At 35.9% G+C, this 22,693-nt stretch overlaps 2 protein-coding genes across 3 annotated transcripts in view; both read left to right on the top strand.

Annotated features, from left to right (window-relative positions):
* Positions 1-22,693, top strand: part of PCDH11X (protocadherin 11 X-linked) — an 826,171-nt gene that overhangs the window by 680,687 nt on the left and 122,791 nt on the right. The gene's annotated exons all lie outside the window — the stretch shown is intronic.
* LOC110567555 (replication protein A 30 kDa subunit) lies at positions 20,900-21,764 on the top strand. Its single transcript, XM_021667315.2, has one exon. The coding sequence runs from the start codon at positions 20,900-20,902 to the stop codon at positions 21,683-21,685; it is 786 nt and encodes a 261-aa protein (XP_021522990.2). The 3' UTR covers positions 21,686-21,764.

Genomic DNA, 22,693 nt, shown 5'->3' with positions numbered 1-22,693 from the left:
GGATTTCAGATATATGGAAATGCCTGGATGCCCAGTCAGAAGTTTGCTGTAGGGAGAGGATCCCCATGGAGAACCTCTGCTAGGGCGGTGCAGAAGAAAAATGCAGGGTCAAAGCTCCCACACAGAGTCCATGTTGGGACACTGCCTAGTGGAGCTGTGAGAAGAGGGCCACTGTCTCCAGACCCCAGAATGGTAGATCCACTGACAGCTTGCACTGTGTTCCTGGAAAAGCCACAGACACTCAACACTAGCCTGTGAAGGCAGCCAGGAGGGAGGTTGCACCCTTCATAGCCACAGGGGTGGAGTTGCCCAAGGGGTGGAGCTATAAGAACATACCTCTTGCATCAGCCTGACCTGGATGTGAGACATGGAGTCAAAGGAGATCATTTTGGAGCTTTAAAATTTGACTGCCCTGCTGGATTTTGGACTTGTATGGGTCCTGTAGCTCCTTTGTTTTGGCCAGTTTCTCCCATTTGCAGTGGTTGTCCTTATCCAAAGCCTGTACTCCCATTGCATCTAGGAAGTTACTAACTTGCTTTTGATTTTACAGGCCTATAGGTGGAAGGGACTTGCCTTGTTTTGGATCAGACTTTGGACTGAGGACTTTTGAGTTAATGCTGAAATGAGTTGAGACTTTGGGGAACTGTTGAGAAGGCATAATTGGTTTTGAAATGTGATGGTGTGAGATTTTCAAGGGGCCCGGGATGGAATCATATAGTTTGGCTCTGTGTCTGCACCCAAATCTCATCTTGTAGCTCCCATAATTCCCACACGTTGTGGGAGGGACCCAGTGGGAGATGATTGAATTATGGGGGCGTGTCTTTCCTATGCCGTTCTCATGGCAGTGAATGGGTCTCAAGGGATCTGTTGGTTTTGAAAATGGAAGTTTCTCTGCACAAGCTCTCTCTTTTCCTGCTGCCATCCACATAAGATGTGACTTGCTCCTCCTTGACTTCCACCGTGATTGTGAGGCCTCCCCAGCTACATGGAACTGTAAGTCCAATCAACCTCTTTCTTATGTAAATTGCTCAGTCTTCCGTATGTCTTTATTAGCATCATGAAAACAGACTAATACAGATGCAGATGTAGGAATCGGAATTGTAGAAGATGCATTTATCAATTTGCATATCTATTATTAAACAGCATATGTAATAATTCAGAGGAGACAGGTGCTGGATGACAAATGGAATATATGAAACAAGCATTAGAAGGACTAATTTTTATAGATAATTGGAACAAAATTTCCTAAACCTTTTCTTTCCGTTCCTATGATAATCTCTTCTTTCATTTTCCAGCAAGCCTGCTGTGTATTTCTTAAATTTGTCTACCACATTACTGAGTGATAGTTTAAAACTGAGGTAAAGCTTGAGAATATGCAAACATCTTTATAAAACATACTTGAGAGCCCGTTATTTAATGTCGAATATTGTATGATTTTTCTAACTATAAGCAAATAATATAATTGTAATTTTTTTCAAAATCAGAATTATGTAAAATAAACATATTTTCTAAGTATCTATTTAAAACACAGCTAAATGTCTGCATATTACATATACTAAAAGGTCATAAATACAGATCATCACACTGTAAGACTACAATAGAGTCCAGTGAGATAATTTATTTTTACTGCAATGATAATTTTTAACAAATTCTAAAGTTTCATTTTAGTAAGAACTTCAAAGCAAAATGAACAAGCTCTAGAGATCAGCTGTACATTGTATCTATAATCAACAATACCATGTTGGACACATAAAATTTAAGAGGGTAGATCTCATGTTAAGTGTTCTGACTACAATAAAGTACAATTTTCTTAAAAGTTGTCATAAAAAGTTATAGCATTGGAATTCTAATATAATAAATAGGGCAGTTCACATATCTTTTTTTTTTTTGTCTCCTTAGAAGTCAATAAGGTAGTGATGTGTGCATTTCTAGTACAAAATCCATTTTTAGGAACAAAGTTATAGGAAGCTTTCATTCCAGATTTAGATTCTGCAGAACACAGAAATTAGAGAACTTCAGTAGTAAAACTTACACAATGTTTGCCCCTTAATTTTTTTTTTTTTTTTTTGAGGCGGAGTCTTGCTCACCCAGGCTGGAGTACAATGGCACGATATCAGCTCACTGCAACCTCCTCCTCCCAAGTTCAAGCGATTCTCCTATGTCAGCCTCCCGAGGAGCTAGGATTACAGGTGCACGCTGCCATGCCTGGCTAATTTTTTGTATTTTAGTAGAGACGGGATTTCACTGTGTTGCCCAGGCTTGTCTCGAACTCCTGAGCTTTGACAATGCACCTATCTCGGTCTCTCAAAGTGCTAGGATTACAGGTGTGAGCCACCGCACCCGGCCGCCCCCTTAATTTTTATAACCCTGTTTTGCCAATAGGTTTGTTTTTAAATGTTATTTTCTTTCTCTTCACAAGGCTATGTGATATAATGCAAAGGGAAATAAATGCAAAGCATCTGCTGAAGGGTCACACATACCTTACCAAAAGAACTGTTTTGCTATTTTGCACATTATCTATTCTAAAGATAGTTGAGAGATCCTCACCCTGAATTCAAACACAATTCAAAAATTTCCTTAAACAAAATCAGGGTGCAATTATTGGACATGAAATAGTTAAGAGGTATAAATTGTGGAGAACATTTTTATTATAAAATAACATGAAAGTCATGCATACATGGTCAGTCCTAAATTCTTTTCATGTTATTTGTGATTCGAGATATATATTTTGTCCTGGCCTCTCAATAGGATGTCAGTGCACTTTTGTCTTCTCTGCATGAACTGCCAAGCAAACAGATCAGAACATCTAGCTCCTGTTAGGAGTATTTAATATCACTGTCAGTTTATTCTATGAAAAATGAAGTGTATATCAGTGGGGCTGTCACGCTATATGTACAAACAATTCACCTTCCACTTTGTTTCAGGAGAGAGGCTATTCGACTTTCTATTTTTTAATCAGCATTGTTTTTGCCAGTGAATTTTTTAGGCCAGCACTACTATAATCCATTATTCTCACTGACAATACTGAATTTACATAAAACAGTCAAGAAAATGCATTGATCTACAGCTATGTCCTCTTTTTGAAATAAGGCATCAGGGGCTGAATAGTGGTGAAAGTGCTTTGACCTGAAGTATCAGTAAATGCGTTAAGATTTATGAATAGTTCACCAGTATTTGTCAGTACAACAGAACATAAACATTTTATTTCTGGGTGCTCATTTTACAGTTGTTTGTATATATACAGACTACAGGGTACCATTCTACTGTTGATGTCTCTGTACCAGATACAAAAGTATCACTACATTGGTATCGTATTTTCCCATAGCTAAGTAAATTCAGGTGATAAGATGTAAACTAAGGCTCAAAGATATTAGGAAACTTGGTAGTCATATAGTTATTACATGGAAGAATCGATGTTTAAACCCTGATTTGCCATACTCGGGGTTCTTTCCTCAGTATGGCATACCACATTTTTAATAGTGAGTTTCCTTGAGTATTTTCATAAAATGTTTATATACTGATAGAATCCTTTATTTACTATTCTCTTTCATCATCTCAAGTGAATTGCTTAGCATAATAAAACCTCCATGAATATGCATACCATCTTTTTCTCTCCATACTGATTTCTCCAGTTGCCCCTCAATCTCAATGCTTTAAACAATCCAGATAATTTCAGGTTCACTTAATGATTCATGCAGCTTCATGTGCCTGCTTATGTGCTATTCTGTTTGAATGTCCACTTTGAAAACACTTCTCTTCCAACACCCGGTCGGAGTCAATTTTTTTGTAATGCTTTCCACGACTCCTCCTTGAGGTAGAATTGAACACTCTCTCCTCTGTGACATCACTATGCCCTATGTGGACTGCTATCATATCAGCTAAGATAAATTTATTATGTATTTTAATGAGTTTATTGAGAAATAACTGACAAATTATAAATTACCCATATGTAAAGTATGCAATTTGACATATCAGTACACATTTGAAATTAGCACCATTGTATTATTCTGTTTTCATGCTGCTGATAAAGACATACCCAAGACTGGGAATAAAAAGAAGTTTAATTAGACTTACAGTTTCACATGGCTGAGGAGGCCACAGAATCATGGCAGGAGGTGAAAGGCTCTTCTTACATGGCAGCGGCAAGAGAAAATGAGGAAGGTACAAAAGCAGAAACCCCTGATAAAACCATCAGACCTTGTGAGACTTACTCACTACCACAAAAACAGTATGGGGGAATCTGCCCCCATGATTCAAATTATCTCCCACTGGGTCCCTCATACAACACATGGAAATTATGGAAATACAATTCAAAATGAGATTTGCGTGGGGACGCAGAGCCAAACCGTATCAATCATGATCAAAATACTGAACATAATTATTATTCCTAGAAGTTTTTTCATTTTCCCAGAACCTACTGCATTGACTACCATTTTAGATTTTATCAGTTAATTGGTAAATGTGTATTGACTGAAATAACTTTATTAGGCAATATAATTCTGTAATATATATAAATTAGGGGTTCATTGTCTATGATATAGATGAGATTGGTTTTAATATATAAAAGCATAAAATTTATATGAGAACCTTTAAAAATTAGGGAGCATAAGAGGCAAATTATCCATTTCTTTCTCATACATTTAATTATAGGTAATCCCTTCAAAATCCCAGAAGTTGAGCCTTATCTGGGGTTTACTGTTTTCTAAACAGACTTAAAATGGAAGTTGGTTAATTATATAATAATTATGTAAGGTAAAATGTGGTGATGAAAATTAAGCATCTCTTGTATGTAGGCCATCTAGAAATTAACTGTTGGAAGAAAAGTAACTCTTAGGTTTTAGAATATCAATTAGTAAAATATAGGTGTATCATTCCTAGCAGCTAGCAAATAGATGAAGGTGGTTGCATAAGCCTTTTTTCAGAGATGTGTGTTCTTTGACTTTGGGACTACTATTAAATATGGCCACACAGAAAATATTTGATGAGAATGACAATGGATTATGGAATATGGCAAACACGAAATTGTGGTAATGTAGAAACAAAGTAATTCCACCTTTCTGGGAACAAGCCCAGATATGTAAACATACTGCTTACCTATCTACATTTATCTTTCACTATGAGTCCCTAAAATGTTATATTTCAGGTAGTCTAAATAACTAACTTCTAAGAATGCACTTTAAACTCTTCTTACATGCCTTTGCGGTACCCGCCTCTAGAATGCTTTTCCACCCATTCCCAAATCCCTTTATCTAGTTAGTTCTCAGTCGTTAGCTCCAATTCTGAAGTTAACTCATCTAAGAGGGCATATTTGACCCAATTACTTGAGAGCCTTACCTTTGTGTTCCATAGCACTCTGAGGTATTAGTGCTAAAGAAAACCAGAGTTGGACAACAGTTAAAGTGGTAAAACAGATTTTATTCAGCAACTATTGCAAATGGGGAAAAGATGCCTCAGTATGGCACTGAACTCAATTCTGAATACAGCAGGGACAAGTGGAGATTTATAGACAAGGAGGAAGTTGTCAGGTGAAGCCTGGTGGATGGAAAATTACTAAGGGGAGCCATCAAGAGTAGGGGAAATTCTGTTTAAATTCACCTAACATAATTCTTGTGGAGTCTTGATAGTCAGGTGATATGGAAGGTGGGAGATTTTGACTAAAACTGGGCTAAGCAGGTTGGAAGACAAGGCTGAAGAAAAAGGCCTAATCAAGAAAGGTCTTAAAGGAGCCTGACCAAAGTTTGGTCAAGGAGAGGCTCTTTGTTTCTATCAAAACATTCATCACACTGTACTGAAATAGCTTTGTAAAAATTTTTTTAACATATTCCTCACTAGATTGAAAGCTTCAGGAGGGTAGAGATTATTCTTTATTCAATATTGTATTCCTCACAAATAGCACCATGCTTGGCACATGCAAATAATGTTTGTTGAATTGAAATTAACTTTTAAAGTATAGAGTATAAGGTAAATGTAAGCTACTATTTTAAAAAACATACAGCTTTAGTGGCTGGTATTCATTAGGAATTAGATACTAGGATTCTACAAGAAAATAATAAAGCCTTCAAAGTATAAACTTCTGATTGATGTGTTTATATATATTTAGTAATTATGAAAATGGAAACTAGTTACTTTCTGATCTATGACTAAAACTTTTATTAATAGTATGGCTTTGTTTCAAATAATCATTACATTAGAGAATGATAAGAAAGAAGGCTAATATAGGACTAAACAGCTGTCTTAAGTTATTTGTAATCCCATTTTTTTCTGATATGCTGGTGTAAAGGTTGCTATGCCTTTATTTGTTCCATGCAGATTTTAATCATTTAAGAAAAATATCTGCATGATGACAAAAGGTCTGATTAATTTGTTTTGTGAGGGAAAAGTCAAACACTTTTTGATTAACAGTTTACTAACTCTTTGCAATTATATATTTATTGTTTTGTTAATGGGTAAAGACACATTCCTTGTTGGCTTAAACTGTAAAATATAGCAAGCATCGGCCAGGCACGGTGGCTCACTCCTGTAATCCCAGCACTTTGGGAGGCCGAGGCAGGTGGATCATGAGGTCAAGAGATCCAGACCATCCTGGTCAACATGGTGAAACCCTGTCTCTACTAAAAGTATAAAAAATTAGCCAGGCATGGTGGTGCGTGCCTGTAGTCCCAGCTACTCAGGAGGCTGAGGCAGGAGAATTGCTTGAAACCGGAAAATGGAAGTTGCAGTGAGCCGGGATAGCACCTCTGCACTCCAGCCTGGCAACAGAGAAAGACTCTGTCTCTCTATATATATATGGTGAACAAGTATTTGCATACAGTTTAATGAGAATTCTATAATTTGACCATTATTTCAAATGTCCACAAGTAATCATACCTTGTGACTTTTTCATTTCTCTTTTAAAGTTATTTTATGAATGTATGCTCCTTAAAGGAGATAATTTCGCTTGTCTTTAGTTGAGTAAAATTAGTTCAGCTACAGAATTAGCAAAAGTACAATGATAACTTGCAAAGTTTCTATAGCAAAGACGCTATCCTATTGGGACAGCATGGTATCACATATGGTATGCCAGATTACCCACTCTTAACAGACACGTGGTTCACTAACAAAATGTGCTGGAATATCCCTAATTATACAAAAAATGATAGTTTAAAATAATTCTGCTACATGTTTATAGTAGGGGCTTCTTTTCCTTAAATATCCTACTGCCCAGTTTCTTAAAAATAAAAAAAAAAAGTCATGACAAAAGAATGAAGCTCCAAGCCAGGTTATTATATTAGCCATATAGTTAGCTTTACTATATATTAGTAACTAACATATAGCTTTAAGTTGACTTAACCTACTGTTAAATCAATACAATAATGTAGCAATTATCAAGCTGTTGCAAAATGTAAATGTATTGCATACTTCTGCAATATGTAGCACTTAATACTCATAAAACGTTTAAAAGCAAAGATCACACTCATACATAAAATACAACTCTAAAATAAAAAATAAAAGTTATAACATGAAGTAGTGATTGCAAAATACCCAATGAAAGATAAATCCCTTAACTCGAATAGCAGCCTATTTGTTGTTTCATTCATATTGTCATCAACAATATATTAGATATTATAATAAAACTTGAAATCTCTTGAATATATTCTTAGATAACTTGAGCAGCTGTATATCAGCATAATATTTCTAGCTGATTATTTAAATACTTCCAAAAAAAAACCCACCCAGTTTTGTTTGCCACCTTGAAAATCTTCCTAAATCTATTAAATATCAACTAATGTTCATTGTAAATTTTTTTCATATCTTATTTCTTTTTATTAAAATCAAAATCACTTCAATAAACTGAAAGGCTTTTTAAAAATCAGAATATAGAAGTTCTGTGATGTTTGTCTCAATATCTATGGCTATTTACCTATAGAAAAAATTTACTTTATCAATATAATATCTAAGTTAATTTAAATTTATTTTTCTTTATGTAAATAAATATAAAATGATTGAATATCTGATTGTATGTTAATACAATTTTTTACTTGTAGTAATTTTTGCCTAGATAAAGGTTGTGAATAAAAGAATAGGAAGAATAAAATAAATGGAAGTAACTCTCCTCATCTGGAGTTTGAAAAAAATAAACCAGTGGATAGTAAACTGCCATCACCTTCAATAAAGGACTTTAGAAATTCCTTCTTGGCCGGGTACAGTGGCTCATGCCTGTAATCTCAGCATGATGGGAGCCCCAGGGACAGAATGCTTGAGCTCAGGAGTTCAAAACCAGGCTAGGCATCATGGCAAAACCCTGTCTCTACAAAAAAAAAAAAAAAAAAACTATCCAGGTTTGGTTGTATGTGACCATAGTCCCAAATACCCAGAAGGCTAAAGTGGGAGGACCATCTGAGCCTGGGAGGTTGAGGCTACAGTGAGCCATGATTATGCCACTGCACTCCAGCCTGGGTGAAATAGAGACTGTGTCAACAAAGAAAAGAAAGAAAGAGAGAGAGAGAGAGAGAGAGAAAGAAAGAAAGAGAAAGAAAGAAAGAAAGAAAAAAAGAAGAGAGAAAGAAAAGAAAGAAAGAGAGGGAGGGAGGGAGGAAGGGAAAGAAAGACCTTTACTTTCAAAAGGAAGGCAAGAAATAATTACAATTTTTGTCTGGCATTTCTGATGCTAGTTCTGGTCACTGTACTATAAATATGTATTTTTTTTTTCAATTGCAAATCCAGCTCTTCACTCTATTTGCTTGTAACACACATTTCTAATGCAGATATTGTATTTCATAGGGGTTATTTATCGATGGAAATTTATGTGCCTTATGTAACTTTTTTTGAAATTGATACTAACCTAAGACATTCTTTGAGAAACAGAATAAATTCAGGCTTCCATTGCAATCAAGATGTAAAATGTTTTAAAGTTATTGCATTCTACTTTTTCATATGCCTATTATCACAATTTATCTTTTAAAGAATCATATTTCAGGAATCTGAATTCTATTGTAGATCTCTCTACTTAAGGGAGTTTAATTTGTTGAAAATATGACATGAAACTATAAAAAAGCAACTGATTTCTCCTGCCTTTTATTACCATTTCCGCAACATCAATTTCTACACTTCATCTAGAAAGGTATAAAATATAATGGAGGGGCAAATATTATATTTCCAGTGTTTTTTTTTTAGAAAACACAGCAAAACCCTTTGTTTAACATCAGGGATAATCTAAAAGGAAATCCTGTAAGTATAAGAGGCAATGTCAGACACTTGTGATAACATATAAGCCTGAGAGATGGAGGGAAGATTTAAGCAGAAAATTGAAGAGCATGCAAGATTAAGATATCCACTGAAAAAGACACAGCTACCTGCTCCTGAATGACTCTTGGGTAAATAATTAATTAAGTCAGAAATCAAGACGTTTTTTTGAAAGTAATGAGAACAAAGAGACAACATACCAGTATTTCTGGGATGCAGCTAAATCATTGTTAAGAGGGAATTGTATGGCACTAAATCCCCACATCAAAAAGCTAGAAAGATCTCAAGTTAACGACCTATCATCTCAACTAAAATAACTAGAGAACCAACAGCAAGCAATCCCCAAAGCTAACAGAAGACAATAAATAACCAAGATCAGAGCAGAACTGAAGCAGAAAGAGACATGAAAAACCCTTCAAAAAGTCAACAAATCCTGGAGCTGTTTTTTGAAAAAATTAATAAAATAGATAGACTGCTATCTAGACTCATAAAGAAGAATAGAGAGAATAATCAAATAAACACAATCAGAAATGATAAGGGGGATACCATCACTGATCCCACTGAAATAAAAACAACTACCAGAGAATACTATAAATTCTTCTATATACATAAACTAGAAAATCCAGAAGAAATTGATAAATTCCTGGACACATACACTCTTCCAAGACTGAAAGGAAGAAATCGAATCCTTGAATAGGCCAATAACATGTTCTAAAATTGAGGCAGTACTAAATAACCTACCAACCAAAAAAATCACAAGACCAGACAGATTCACAGTGGAATTCTACCAAAAGTGCAAAGAAAACCTGGTTTCATTCCTACTAAAACTGTTTTAAAACATTGAAGAGGAGGGACTCCTCCCTAATTCTATGAGGCCAGAATTATCCTGATACCAAAACCTGGGATAGATACAGCAACAAAAAAGAATACTTTAAGCCAGTATCCTTGTTGAACATTGATGTAGAAATCCTCAGTAAAATACTGGCAAACCAAAGCCAGCAACACATCAAAAAGCTTATCCACCATGATCAAGCTGGCTTCATCCCTGGAATGCAAGACTGGCTTAACATACACAAACCAGTAAATGTAATTCACATAAACAGAACTAAAGACAAAACCACATGATTATTTCAATAAATGAAGAAAAGTCCTTCAATAAAATTCAACATCCCTTTATGTTTAAAACTCTAAATAAACTAGATGTTGAAGGAACAGACCTCAAAATGAAGAAAAGTCCTTCAATAAAATTCAACATCCCTTTATGTTTAAAACTCTAAATAAACTAGATGTTGAAGGAACAGACCTCAAAATAATAAGAATCATATTTGACAAACCCACAGCCAGTATCGTACTGAATGGGCAAAAGCTGGACACAGTCCCCTTGAAAATTGGCACAAGACAAGGCTGCCCTGTCACCACTCCTATTCAACATAGTATTGGAAGCTCTGGCCAGGGCAATCAGGCAAGGGAAAGAGATAAAGAGTATTCAAATAGGGAGTAAGGAAGTCAAATTATCTTTGTTTGCAGGTGACATGATCCTATATCTAGAAAACCCCATAGTCTCAGCCCAAAAGCTTCTTAAACTGATAAGCAACTTCAGTAAAGTCTCAGGATATAAAAATCAATGTGCAAAAATTGCTAGCATCCCTATATACCAACAAAAGGCAAGCAGAAAGCAAAATCGTGAATGAACTCTCATTCATAATTCCTACAAAAAGAATAAAGTACTTAGGAATACAACTAACAAGGGAAGTAAAGGACCTCTTCAAGGAGAACTGCAAACCATGCTCAAGGAAATCAAGGAGGACATGAACAAATAGAAAACATTCCAGGATCATGGATAGAAAGAATCAATATTTTTAAAATGTCCATACTGTTGAAAGTAATTTATAGATTCAATGCTATTCCCATTAAATTACCACTGACATTCTTCACAGAATTAGAACAAAACTATTTTAAAATTCATATGGAACTAAAAATGAGCCCAAATAGCCATGTTAATTTATAGTGAAAAGAACAAAGCTGGAGGTATCATCATTAGAGATCCAGGGATCAAAACCACAATGAGATACCATCTCATACCGATCAGAATGGCCATTACAAATATGTTAAAAAACAACAAATGCTGGTGAGATTGTGGAGAAAAAGGAACACTTTTACACTGTCTGTGGGAGTATGAACTAGTTCAACCACTGTGGAAGACAATGTGGCAATTCCCAAAACCTAGAGGCAGAAATACCATTTGACTTAGCAATCCCATTACTAGGTATATACTCAAAGAAATATAAATCTTTCTATTATAAAGTTACATGCATGCATATGTTCATTGAAGCACCATTTACAATAGCAAAGTCATAGAATCAACCTAAATGCATATCAATGATAGACTGGATAAATAAAATATGGTACATATGCCTCATTGAATACTATGCAGCCATAAAAAGGAATGGGATCATGTGATTTTCAGAGATATGAATGGAGTTGGAAGCCATTATCCTAAGCAAACTAACACAGGAGCAGAAAACCGAACACAGCATTTTCTCACTTACAAGTGGGAGATCAACAATGAGAACACATAGACACATGGGGGGTAACAACACACACTGGGCATCTGTAGGGGTGGGGAAGAGCATCAGGAAGAATAGCTAATGGATGCTGGGCTTAATACTTCATTGATGGGATAATCTGTGTGGTAAACCACCATGGCACACGTTTACTTATGTAACAAACCTGCACATTCTGCACATGTAACCTAAACTTAAAATAAAAGTCGAATTAGAAATAAGATAATTGAAGAGTATGACCATGTGGTGGGATGAGGTGGAGTTCTGGACATCCAGGTTCAGAATTGCTTTTCAGCACTTTCAGAGCTCACCCTTCATGATGTCTCTGAAAGTCTTCATTTGAATCGAATGCTCTAAATTAGCAAGCACCCAAGTTCCAAAAAAAAGAAAGAAACTTCTTAAAAACGTATTTCAGAGCACAATATCTGTCTTCATATTATAGATGTTTAAAAAAAAAAAACTACTATTTTGAGTTCAGGGGTATATGTAAAGATTTGTTACATACATAAATTTTGTGTTGCAGGAGTATGGTGTACAGATTATTTCGTGACTCGTGTAATAATCAGAGTACCAGATAGATAGATTTTCGATCCTCACTCTTCTCTCATTCTCCTTCCTCAAGTAGGCCCTGGTGTCTATTGTTCCCTTCCTTGTGTCCATCCGTCCTCAATGCTTAGCTATTACTTTAAGTGAGAACATATGGTATTTGATTTCCTGTTCCTGCATTAATTCACTTAGGATAATGACCTCTAGTTCCATTCATATTGCTGCAAAGGTCACAATCTTATTCTTTGTTAGGGCTACATAGTATTGGATCAAGTACATGTAGCACACTTTCTTTATCCAGTTTACCATAGATGAACATTTAGATTGATTCCATGTCTTGGTGATTATAAATAGTGCCGTGATGAAAATATGTTTGCATGTGTTTTTCTGGTAGAAGGATTTATATTCCTTTGTGTATACACCCAATAATGGGATTACTGGGTCAACTGGTAGTTCTCTTTTAAGTTCTTTGGGAAATCACCAAACTGCTTTTCACAATAGCTGAATTAATTTACACTCTAATAAGCAGTGTATATGCATTCCCTTTTCTCTGCAGCCTTTCAAACATCTGTTGTTTTATGGTTTTTAATAAAAGCCTTTTTGACTAATTGTGATTTTGATTTGCAGTTCTCTAATGATTAGTAATATTGAGCAATTTTTCTTATGCTTGTTGGCCAAGCTTATAACTTATTTTGAAAAGTATCTGCTCATGTCCTTTGGCCGCTTTTTAATGGGGAATGCTTTCAGCTTTTGCTCAATTAGTATGTTGTTAGCTTTTTGTTTGTTAATTTGTTTAAGTTCCTTGTAGATTCTAGATATTAGGCCTTTGTTGGATGCATAATTGGAATAAATTTTCTCCCATTCTGCCGGTTGTGTGTTTATTCTGTTGATAGTTTTTTTTTTTCTTTCTGTGCAGAAGCTTTTTAGTTAATTTAAGTTCCACTTTTTTTTTTTTCAATCGCTTTTGATATCTTCATCATTAAATTTTTGCCAGAGCCTATGTCCTGAATGGTATTTCTTAGGTTATCTTACAGAGCTTTTGTAATTTTAGGTTTTATATTTAAGCATTTAACTCAACTTCAGTTGATTTTTGTCTATGGTGTAAGGAAGGGGTTCTGTTTCAATCTTCTGCATACGGCTATCCAATTATCCCAACACCTTTTGTTGAATAGGAAGTCTTTCCTCATTGCTTGTTTTTGTCAACTTTGTTGAAGATCAGATGGCTGTAGTTGTGTGGCTTTACTTGTGGTCTCTTTATTCTTTTCCATTGGTCTCTGTGTCTGTTTATGTATCAGTACTATGCTCTTTTGGTTACTGTATCTTTGTAGTATAGTTTGAAGTCGGGTAATGTGATGCCTCCAGCTTTGTAACTTTGGTGTAGGATTGCTTTAACCATTTAGGTTCTTTTGATTTTGTATGAATTTTAGAATAGTTTTTTTTTTTTTCTAATTCTGTGAAATATGTTATTAGTTGTTTGACTGGAATAGCATTGAATCTGTAAATTGCTTTGGGCCCTATAGGATGCTTTTCCATATGCTGTGTCATCTCTGATTTCTCTCAGCAGTGTTTCATAATTCTTGTTTTGCAGATCTTTCACCTCTCTGGTTATGTGTATCTCTAGATACTTTATTCTTTTTGTGGTTATTGTGAAAAGTCTGGCATTCTTGATGTGGCTCTCAGCTTAGACCTTGTTGGTATATAGAAATGCTATTTATTTTTATACATTGATTTTGTGTCCTGAAATTTTGCTGAAGATATTTACCAGATCTGGGAGCTTTTGGGCAGAGGCTATGAGGCTTTCTAGGTATAGAATCATGATCTGTGAACATAAATAATTTGAATTTATGTTTAGATAAACATAAATTCTCTTTTTTAACATTTTTTTTAAACGTTATTCTCCTTTTTTATTTGGATACATTTTCTTTCTTTCTTTTCCTTTCTTTTTTTTTTTATTTGTCTGATTGCTCTGGCTAGGACTTCCAGTACTGTGCTAAGTGGGAGCGGTTAGAGCAAGCATCCTTCTCTGGTTCTGGTTTTTAAGGGGAATGCTTTTAGCTTTTGCTCAATTAGTATGATGTTGGCTGTGGGTTTGTCATAGATGGCTCTTATTATTTTGAGGTAAGTTCCTTCAATGCCTAGTTTGTTGAGGATTTTTTAATATATGAAGGGATGTTAAATTATACCAAGAGCCTTTTCTGCATCTATTCAGATGGTCATTTCATTTTTGATGTTAGTTCTGTTTATATGATGAATCATATTTTTCAATTTTCATATGTTGAAACAACTTTGCATCCCAGTAATAAAGCCTACTTGATTGTGGTGAATTCGCTTTTTGATGCACTAATGGATTCAATTTGCTAGTTATTATTTTTTTGAGGCTTTTTGTATCTAGGTTCATCAATTATATTTGCCTGAAATTTATTTTTTTGGTTGTGTTTCTGCCGGGCTTTGGTTCAGAATGATACTAGTATCATTCTATAATTTTTTGGAATCATTTCAGAAGGAACGATACAAGCTCTTCTCTGTACATATGGTATAATTCATCTGTGAATGCACCTGGTCCTGGGATTTTTCTGTTTGTTAGGCTTTTCATTACTGATTCAATTTTGGAACTCCTTATTGGGCTTTTCATGTTGCAGTTTATTCCTGGTTCAATCTTCAGAGGTTTTATGCTGCCAGGAATGTATGAATTTCTTCTAGAATTTCTATTTTCTGTGCATAGAGGTGTTCATAATAGTCTCTGAGGGTTTTTTGTATTTCTCTGAGTCTGCGTTCATGTCCCCTTTTTCATTTCTGAGTGTGCTTATTTGTATCTTCCTTCCTTTTTTCTTTATTAGTCTAGCCAGTGATCCATCAATCTTATTTGTTCTTTCAAAAAGCAAACTTCTGAATTCATTGATCTTTTGTATGTTTTCATGTGTCTCAAATTCATTCAGTTCATCTCTGATTTTAGTTATCTCTTGTCCTCTGCTAGCTTTGGGTTTGGTTTGCTCTTGTTTTTCTAGTTCTCTCTGTGTGATATTATGTTGTTAATTTGAACTTCTTGGTGTGAATGTTTAGGGCTATTAACTTTCCTCTTAACATTGTTTTAATACCTGTGTCCCAGAGATTCTGGTGTATTGTATCTCTGTTCTCAGTGGTTTCAAAGCACTTTTCATGTTCTGGTTTATCCTTGCTACCGTCCTTCTCCTTTGGGCTAGATGGGTGAGAGCTGACTCTATTTCAATTTTTTTAAAATAAGATGCATTAATTTGGAAACTGACATTATATTCATATGTAGCAAAAAGGTCAGCTAAATTATCTGGCTTTTAATTTGGATACTAAATACGTGATTGATGCTGAAAGAAAAACTTATGTGCAAATGAATGTTTGATGCTGGCCTTGAAATGAACAGGCAAGACTTCAATAACAGTTCTTACTGAGGAAGCACTGCTTAGAGGTAGCATGCTCCCAAGAGAATGTGAATTCAAAGGAAACTAAACAGGAAGAATCCAAAAAAGAAACAAGAATATTAACACTGAACCACAAGAACTTTTTTTTTTTTTTTTTTTTTTTTTTACACAATCCTTGCTCTGTTACCCAGGCTGGAGTGCAGTGGCACAATCTTGGCTCACTTCAACCTCCGCCTCCTGGGTTCCATAGATTCTCCTTCCTCAGCCTCCCCAATAGCTGGGATTACAGTTGCCCACCACTGTGCTTGGCTAATTTTTTGTGTTTCTAGTAGAGACAGGGTTTCACCATGTTGGCCAGGCTGATCTCAAACTCCTGACCTTAAGTGATCTTCCCACCTCATTCTCCCAATGTGCTGGGATTACAGGCATAAGCCACCATGCCTGGCCAAACCAAGGACTTTCTTAATACCAACACATATCAGCCCTCTCAAAATGTATAATGCTTTATTGATATTTTTAAAATGATATAAAGCTAAGACTTAAACTCATTATTGTAAATCAATATAAAAAATGAGAATGATGGTAAAATTAAAAATAGCACTTGGGACAAAAATACACCCACAATTTTAATGTAATGTGGCTGAAAATAATTTTGTATATAAAAACTTTTGAAACGGAATATATTTCTAAATTGCCTGAAGCACGTGCAATTTTCTTACTTAATATTAAGATCATAACACTTAATTTTAAAAGCTTTATTTCCTGCCTCAATGGATTATATATCACTTGAAAAGTAAAGAGTTTTGCCAACATGAGACATTGGCCATTTATTCATATTGGCTGTGAAAACAATAGGTCTGGTGTTAGCCACTGCTCTGCTACTATGATTATTCAGCAAAAATTAATGTGTATATTGGGAAAAATACTTTATAGCCACCTGTTTTTATTCACTCTTATAGCAATTTCCCAGGGAAACAAGACATCTCAAAATTAAAGCAGCAACAAGGAAATTGTTTATGAAGGTGAAGATGAGGAAAGCGAAAGTGTCAGCAGTTACAGAAAGCAGCAGTGGCTCTTGAAGTTAAGCTGCTCTGTCACATACAATCAATTGGACCATTACAGGAAGTCTGTAATAAATTGTACGATTTGCTTCTTAGCTCACATGATGGGATGGAAACTTCACAATGTAGATGTTCAAGTGGGAGTGCAGCTGAATGGGTATACCAGATTGGCCCATGTTTTAAGCCCTGCAATGATGGATACTCTGGCTCTAGACATATAATTTCTTCAAATAAATTATAAGTCAAGAATCTGGTTATCCTGATTATTAAGGATAAAAACATCACATAAAAAGTGTTATTAATAGTGACAAGAAATATGTTTTTCTTTTTTTGAGAGATGTTCTTATAATTCTGCAAAATGATTTGTTTCAGATACTCATCTTCTTTTAGATACGTATAATTTGAAAGCAGTCTGAGTTTCTTATTGATGACACCTTCCCTGTTATTTCTTATAAGAGCTAATATTGTCTCAGTAATATTTTGCTTACTTGTTTATTCTGCCTTTCAAGAAAGGCAGCATGACATACGTGGGGAAACATGAGACTACGAGTTAGGTGATCTGGTTTGTAGTCTAGATGCTGATTTACAGGTGATGCTTAATAGCAGTTAGTTTGCATCCTTTCCTCTGAAAAAATAATTGTTTGGCTAGCCAAAAATCAGGTTCCTAAAAGCTCCCTTGTGCAACTTATGAAATTATTGATACAATGAAGCAACTACTTATTTTTGAGATAGCCTATTAATTTTCTTTAGTCATATGTTCACTGGACATCTTGATATCTTTTTCTTTTTCTGAGACTAATAATGAAATATGCCCATATTTATAATAAACAATGAGATAGAGTTAGAATCTAGCCTGAAAACTATAGGATATTTAATAATGTAACAATAAGTTGTCCATATTGACATTTTAATTTGTAAGGCTATATAGTCAGGTTTGTGTGAAAATAAACATGTAGTATACAATTTCAGGGTGAGTGAAATTAAATGTTTGATTCATAACAAACCTATATCTTGATGTAACTGAAATTTATAACTTACTGAGGACAGCACTGAAATATAACTAATAGGGGTCATTACCAGGCTATAACATCTTGTCTATAGAGGTATCCTAAGCTGTTACTGTATTTCATTCATTTGGTAATAACTAATAAAGTCTGTTTTCCCCTCTTCTTGAATAGCAGCTTGTGGATAAGATAAGCACTTTAGCTGTGTCAACGTTGTTAAAAAAAATTAAATAAAAGAGGGACAGCCTTGCAAATGCCAGTCCCTGTCTCTTTTAAAGTAACTATCAGTATAAATTCAGGAAAGGGTTTTTGTCAGAATTGTCCTGATATAATAATGGCTACAAATCTCTAGTTCTTAACCTATGAAGCTGTAACCTAAGGGCATTTAGTGCATTACTGCCAATTTTCAAAGCATTAAATTATCCCTAAGAGACGGTGAAAAGGGAACTGTGCTACTGCAGGAACCTCACTTATTAACTGGCCGTGATTCAGGTTTTGGAGTAGATCTAATTTAGTATTCCTAACAATCCTTCCTTGTGTTAACAGACTGTATCTTGGGTAGTTCTAGAAGGCACATGTTCTCTCGATGGAACTCTCCTGCTTTTGTATTCTATTAGATTATTTTAAAATTCAGTTTGTCTTATCCTAACTTATCTGCAGATTTTTAAGTACAGCTTCCCCAAACACATCAGTTTCACTCTGCTTTTAAATTACTGTGAATAATAGGTATTACTAAATTATGGAAATCCATCCTCAGGCTTTCAATTATCTTGTTTATCTCTAATAAATAAACATTTAGCAATACTTTTTAAAGTTGCTGAATGTTCAAACTGCAGACAGAAACACTGAGTGTGGTTGGTGGGGCTATTGCACCTATAGTTTCCCCAGATGTACCTTAGAAGTAGAAAAGGATAGCCTGTAGAAATTCCTTTTCTCACCATTTGCTGTGTCTTTACATGTGGCCAGTACCCATTCATATGCAATCTCACTGGAGAGATTAGAACACCTGTGATATCTATGTGTGATATCTATTAGCATCTGTGATGTCTATTAGTAACAGCGATACAGGTCTGTGACAGCTTTAGAATTCTCAGTAAACTGTATTGACTCCAGGAAGAGACAGTTGTATGAATGGTGTCATTAAAACATGTCACTAGAAGTTACTTACATCAGAAGTGACAACAAAGACTCTTAACCCTCACAATCTCATTTTAGGTAGTAGGGGGACAAATAGGCAATGTTAATGTGACTGAAAGAGAGCGGCTTTGGAGAGTGAGTCTGAGTTTGATTATTGTATTTTTTAGTTGTTAGCCTAATTTGTTTCAACTGTGAAACAATATAATTCAACCAACCTTAATGAAATAATGTTTTTAAAAACACTAAGTGTGATGCCTGTCACAGAGTGTTTTCCGGATTGTAGCTATAGTTACTGTTGCTGTTAGCATTATTATTCCATAGATAAAGTGAGATACAGAGAAGTTAACTGCACTAAATGAGTCCAAAATTCAGTCTTAATTCGGTGCTTTCTACCTTGATGCAGTACTTTCTAGTAAGAGAGAACAGTGGTAAGATACTGTTTGTGATCAGACTTTCTTATATTTTTTGGAAATAATTCAGCATAGCAGAAAAAAAGAGGCCTAAAATTCTACAATGCATTCTTTGCTTCCTGACAGTGTACACACTATCATCAAAAGCTATCAAGGAACTTCCATACTTCTAGAAGTTAAGGGGGTGCCTAAGAGTACAACAGCTCTAGCTTCGTGATGGCAAACTTAGAAATTCAATAAGGCCTTTATCCATGGCATCACCTTGTAATGTCTATTGCTTGTCTATGCTTCTTCTTAAGAATATTCCTCAAAATATGAATCCTTATAAAATGATGCTGTGGGGAAATTATTCCTCAAGAATAATATGTACTGTTACTTGTTAAGGCAATGTATTGCAAATCAGAATCTTTGGAAGGCTTATCATCAAAGAAGCTAATTTCACATACCATATACTAGATGAAGGCCATACTAGTGTAATAGTCTCTTTCTCTAAGGCACCAGCATATTAATGCAAACACCTGTACTTTTATCTGTACCTCTTGGAAAGCAAAATAATTTGGTCTACGTGATTCACTGATTTAAATCAGTGTTTCCTCTTATGAAAAGATAGACACTTCATGGAAAGTGTAAGCTTTTGATGGTTGCAACATTTTCAAGATCAGTAGACTGTAACTCATATACTAATAGTGGGAGCTATTTAGGGACATATATAATGATAATAAATTCATCAGAATCCTTTCATCATTTTTTCTTTTTTTTTTTTTTTTTTTGAGACGGAGTTTCGCTCTTGTTACCCAGGCTGGAATGCAATGGCGTGATCTCGGCTCACCGCAACCTCCGCCTCCTGGGTTCAGGCAATTCTCCTGCCTCAGCCTCCTGAGTAGCTGGGATTACAGGCACGCGCCACCGTGCCCAGCTAATTTTTTTGTATTTTTAGTAGAGACGGAGTTTCACCATGTTGACCAGGATGGTCTCAATCTCTTGACCTCGTGATCCACCCGCCTTGGCCTCCCAAAGTGCTGGGATTACAGGCGTGAGCCACCGCGCCCGGCCCATAAATGCGTCTTTTAAAAGTGATTGCAGAAGTTGTAGCATTAAGAAATGAAGATGGGGGACTAGTAAAAATGCATTTTGATAGAGATGGTGAGAAAGGCTGGCTTTAAAAGACACGTCGGACTTTTACTAGACAGGCGCTTTGACCAGCTAAGCAACAGGGGTCCCCTCGTGTGGGGCTTTTAGAATGTAGCAACCACTGGCACACAGGGAAGGATTATCAGATCAGGTGAGAAGGTGGCAAGCCCTGATTGGCTGGAAGCAGATGCATTCTGGTAGCTGATTGGTCCCACAGGTAGCGGGAAGCTTGTCACGTCGTCAGGTTCCCAGCATTCAATCGGAGCCTTCTGTGGAGAGCTCGGAGCCTTCTGTGGAGAGCTGGGAGCCTTCTGTGGAGAGTTCGGAGCCTTCTGTGGAGAGTTCGGAGCCTTCTGTGGAGAGCTCCAAGCCTTCAGTGGAGCCCCACACGAGCCAAAGCCCATCTTCTCCTTGACCTGAGCTGTCTTAAAGATGAGTGAGAGTGGGTTTGGGAGCTATGGCAGCATTTCTGCTGCCGGTGGAGCGAGTGAAGGCAGTGACCAACCATCTCAGAGAGGTGCGGCTCCTGCTATTAAGACCCAAAGACCTAGGGTCCGAATCCAGGAAATCGTACCATGTAATGTGAACCAGCTGCTGAGCTCTACTGTGTTGGACAATGTGTTCAAGGTTAGGGGAATTACAGTTTCCCAGGTCTCCATCGTGGGGGTAATCAGAGGGGCAGAGAAGGCTTCAAATCACATTTGTTACGAAATTGATGATATGACGACGAAGCCAATCGAGGCCCGACAGTGGTTTGGTAGAGAGAAAGTCAAGCAGCTGACTCCACTGTCAGTCGGACTATATGTCAAAGTGTTTGGTATCCTCAAATGTCCCGCGGGAACGAAGAGCCTTGAGGTATTGAAAATTCATGTCCTCCAGGACATGAATGAATTCACCGTGCATATTCTGGAAACGGTCAATGCACACATGATGCTGGATAAAGCCCGTGGTGATACCACTGTAGAAAGTGTGCCTGTGTCTCCATCAGAAGTGGATGATGCTGGGGATAATGATGAGAGTCGCCGCAATTTCATCCGGGACAAAGTGCTGCGTTTGATTCACGAGTGCCCTCTTCAGGAAGGGAAGAGCATCCATGAGCTCCAGGCTCAGCTCTGCGACCTTAGCATCCAGGCCATCAAGGAAGTGATTGATTATCTGACCCTCGAGGGCCACATCTATCCCACTGTGGATCGGGAGCATTTTAAGTCTGCTGATTGAGGCAGGGAAACCATCCTTTTATTTTCTGAAGACCGTTGCATCCAGCTGTGAGTAATTTTGACCTGTTGACTTTTTAAGAAGGACAAAAAAAAAAAAAAAAAAAAAAAAAAACCAAAACATTCAACTGGCATTCTTCAGCAACTCGCCGCTTTTCCAACTGCTTTGAACTTTTCTTTTTTTCTAGCTATATTTGAAGCTCAGAGAGAGATGGTGATGGATAAAATGACTGAACACTCTGTAGGATTTACTAGCAAGCTAATGGAAACATGGTGATTTTGGAGTAAGAAAAACTACAGAAAATGTTGAAATTTATTATTTAATTGTGTTCGAGCTTCTTTTTCCAAAATATCTATGTATTGGGAAAAACTAGTTGCAGTCAGGGAGCCAGCTAAGAGACAAAAAAAAATGTATTGCTTGTTTTTAATGTTAGACTTATTTTCCATGTTTAGATTTAGCTTATTATAGTGATATTGTTATCTCTTGCTCAATATAGTGTTTCATATTTGATTAATTCAAATGAGCTGAAGATATTAATTTGTGAATTCTAATGCTCAGTTCATTTATTGTGTGATTTGCTGTTATTACTATGAATTTATGTTTTCTTAAAATAAGATTATATTGTGTTTAAATAAATAATTTTTGCCAGATTATCTTTGAATATAGTTTTTTAATGTGGGCAAGTTTAATGATTATTTCAAATATGATGTGGTATTTGATGAAATTACAGTTTCTGGTAGTTGTATGGTAAATAGATGCCAGAGTTTCTGTAAGTTTGATGTGCTGGTCTGTTATGTATTTTACTAAATGCTCTGTTTTATGTATAACAGGGTATTTTTTAAGGTTAGGGAAACAAGTCATAGGAATATGAAACTTACTGAGTTTGACACAGACTTATTCAAATGCTTTATTAAAATAGTTTTACAAAATCTTAACTTCCCTTTGTGATTTTTTTCTAAGTACATTTGAAAAAGCCTTTTTGTTTTATAACCTCGAGGATAGTTTTTTAAT

The sequence above is a fragment of the Aotus nancymaae genome, unplaced genomic scaffold (genome assembly GCF_030222135.1).
Source record: "Aotus nancymaae isolate 86718 unplaced genomic scaffold, 86718_ANA_hifiasm-v0.15.2.pri h1tg000004l, whole genome shotgun sequence".
Lineage (NCBI taxonomy): Eukaryota > Metazoa > Chordata > Mammalia > Primates > Aotidae > Aotus > Aotus nancymaae.
Note: the sequence above shows the minus strand (reverse complement) of the source record. Positions and strands in the feature narration are given on the sequence as shown.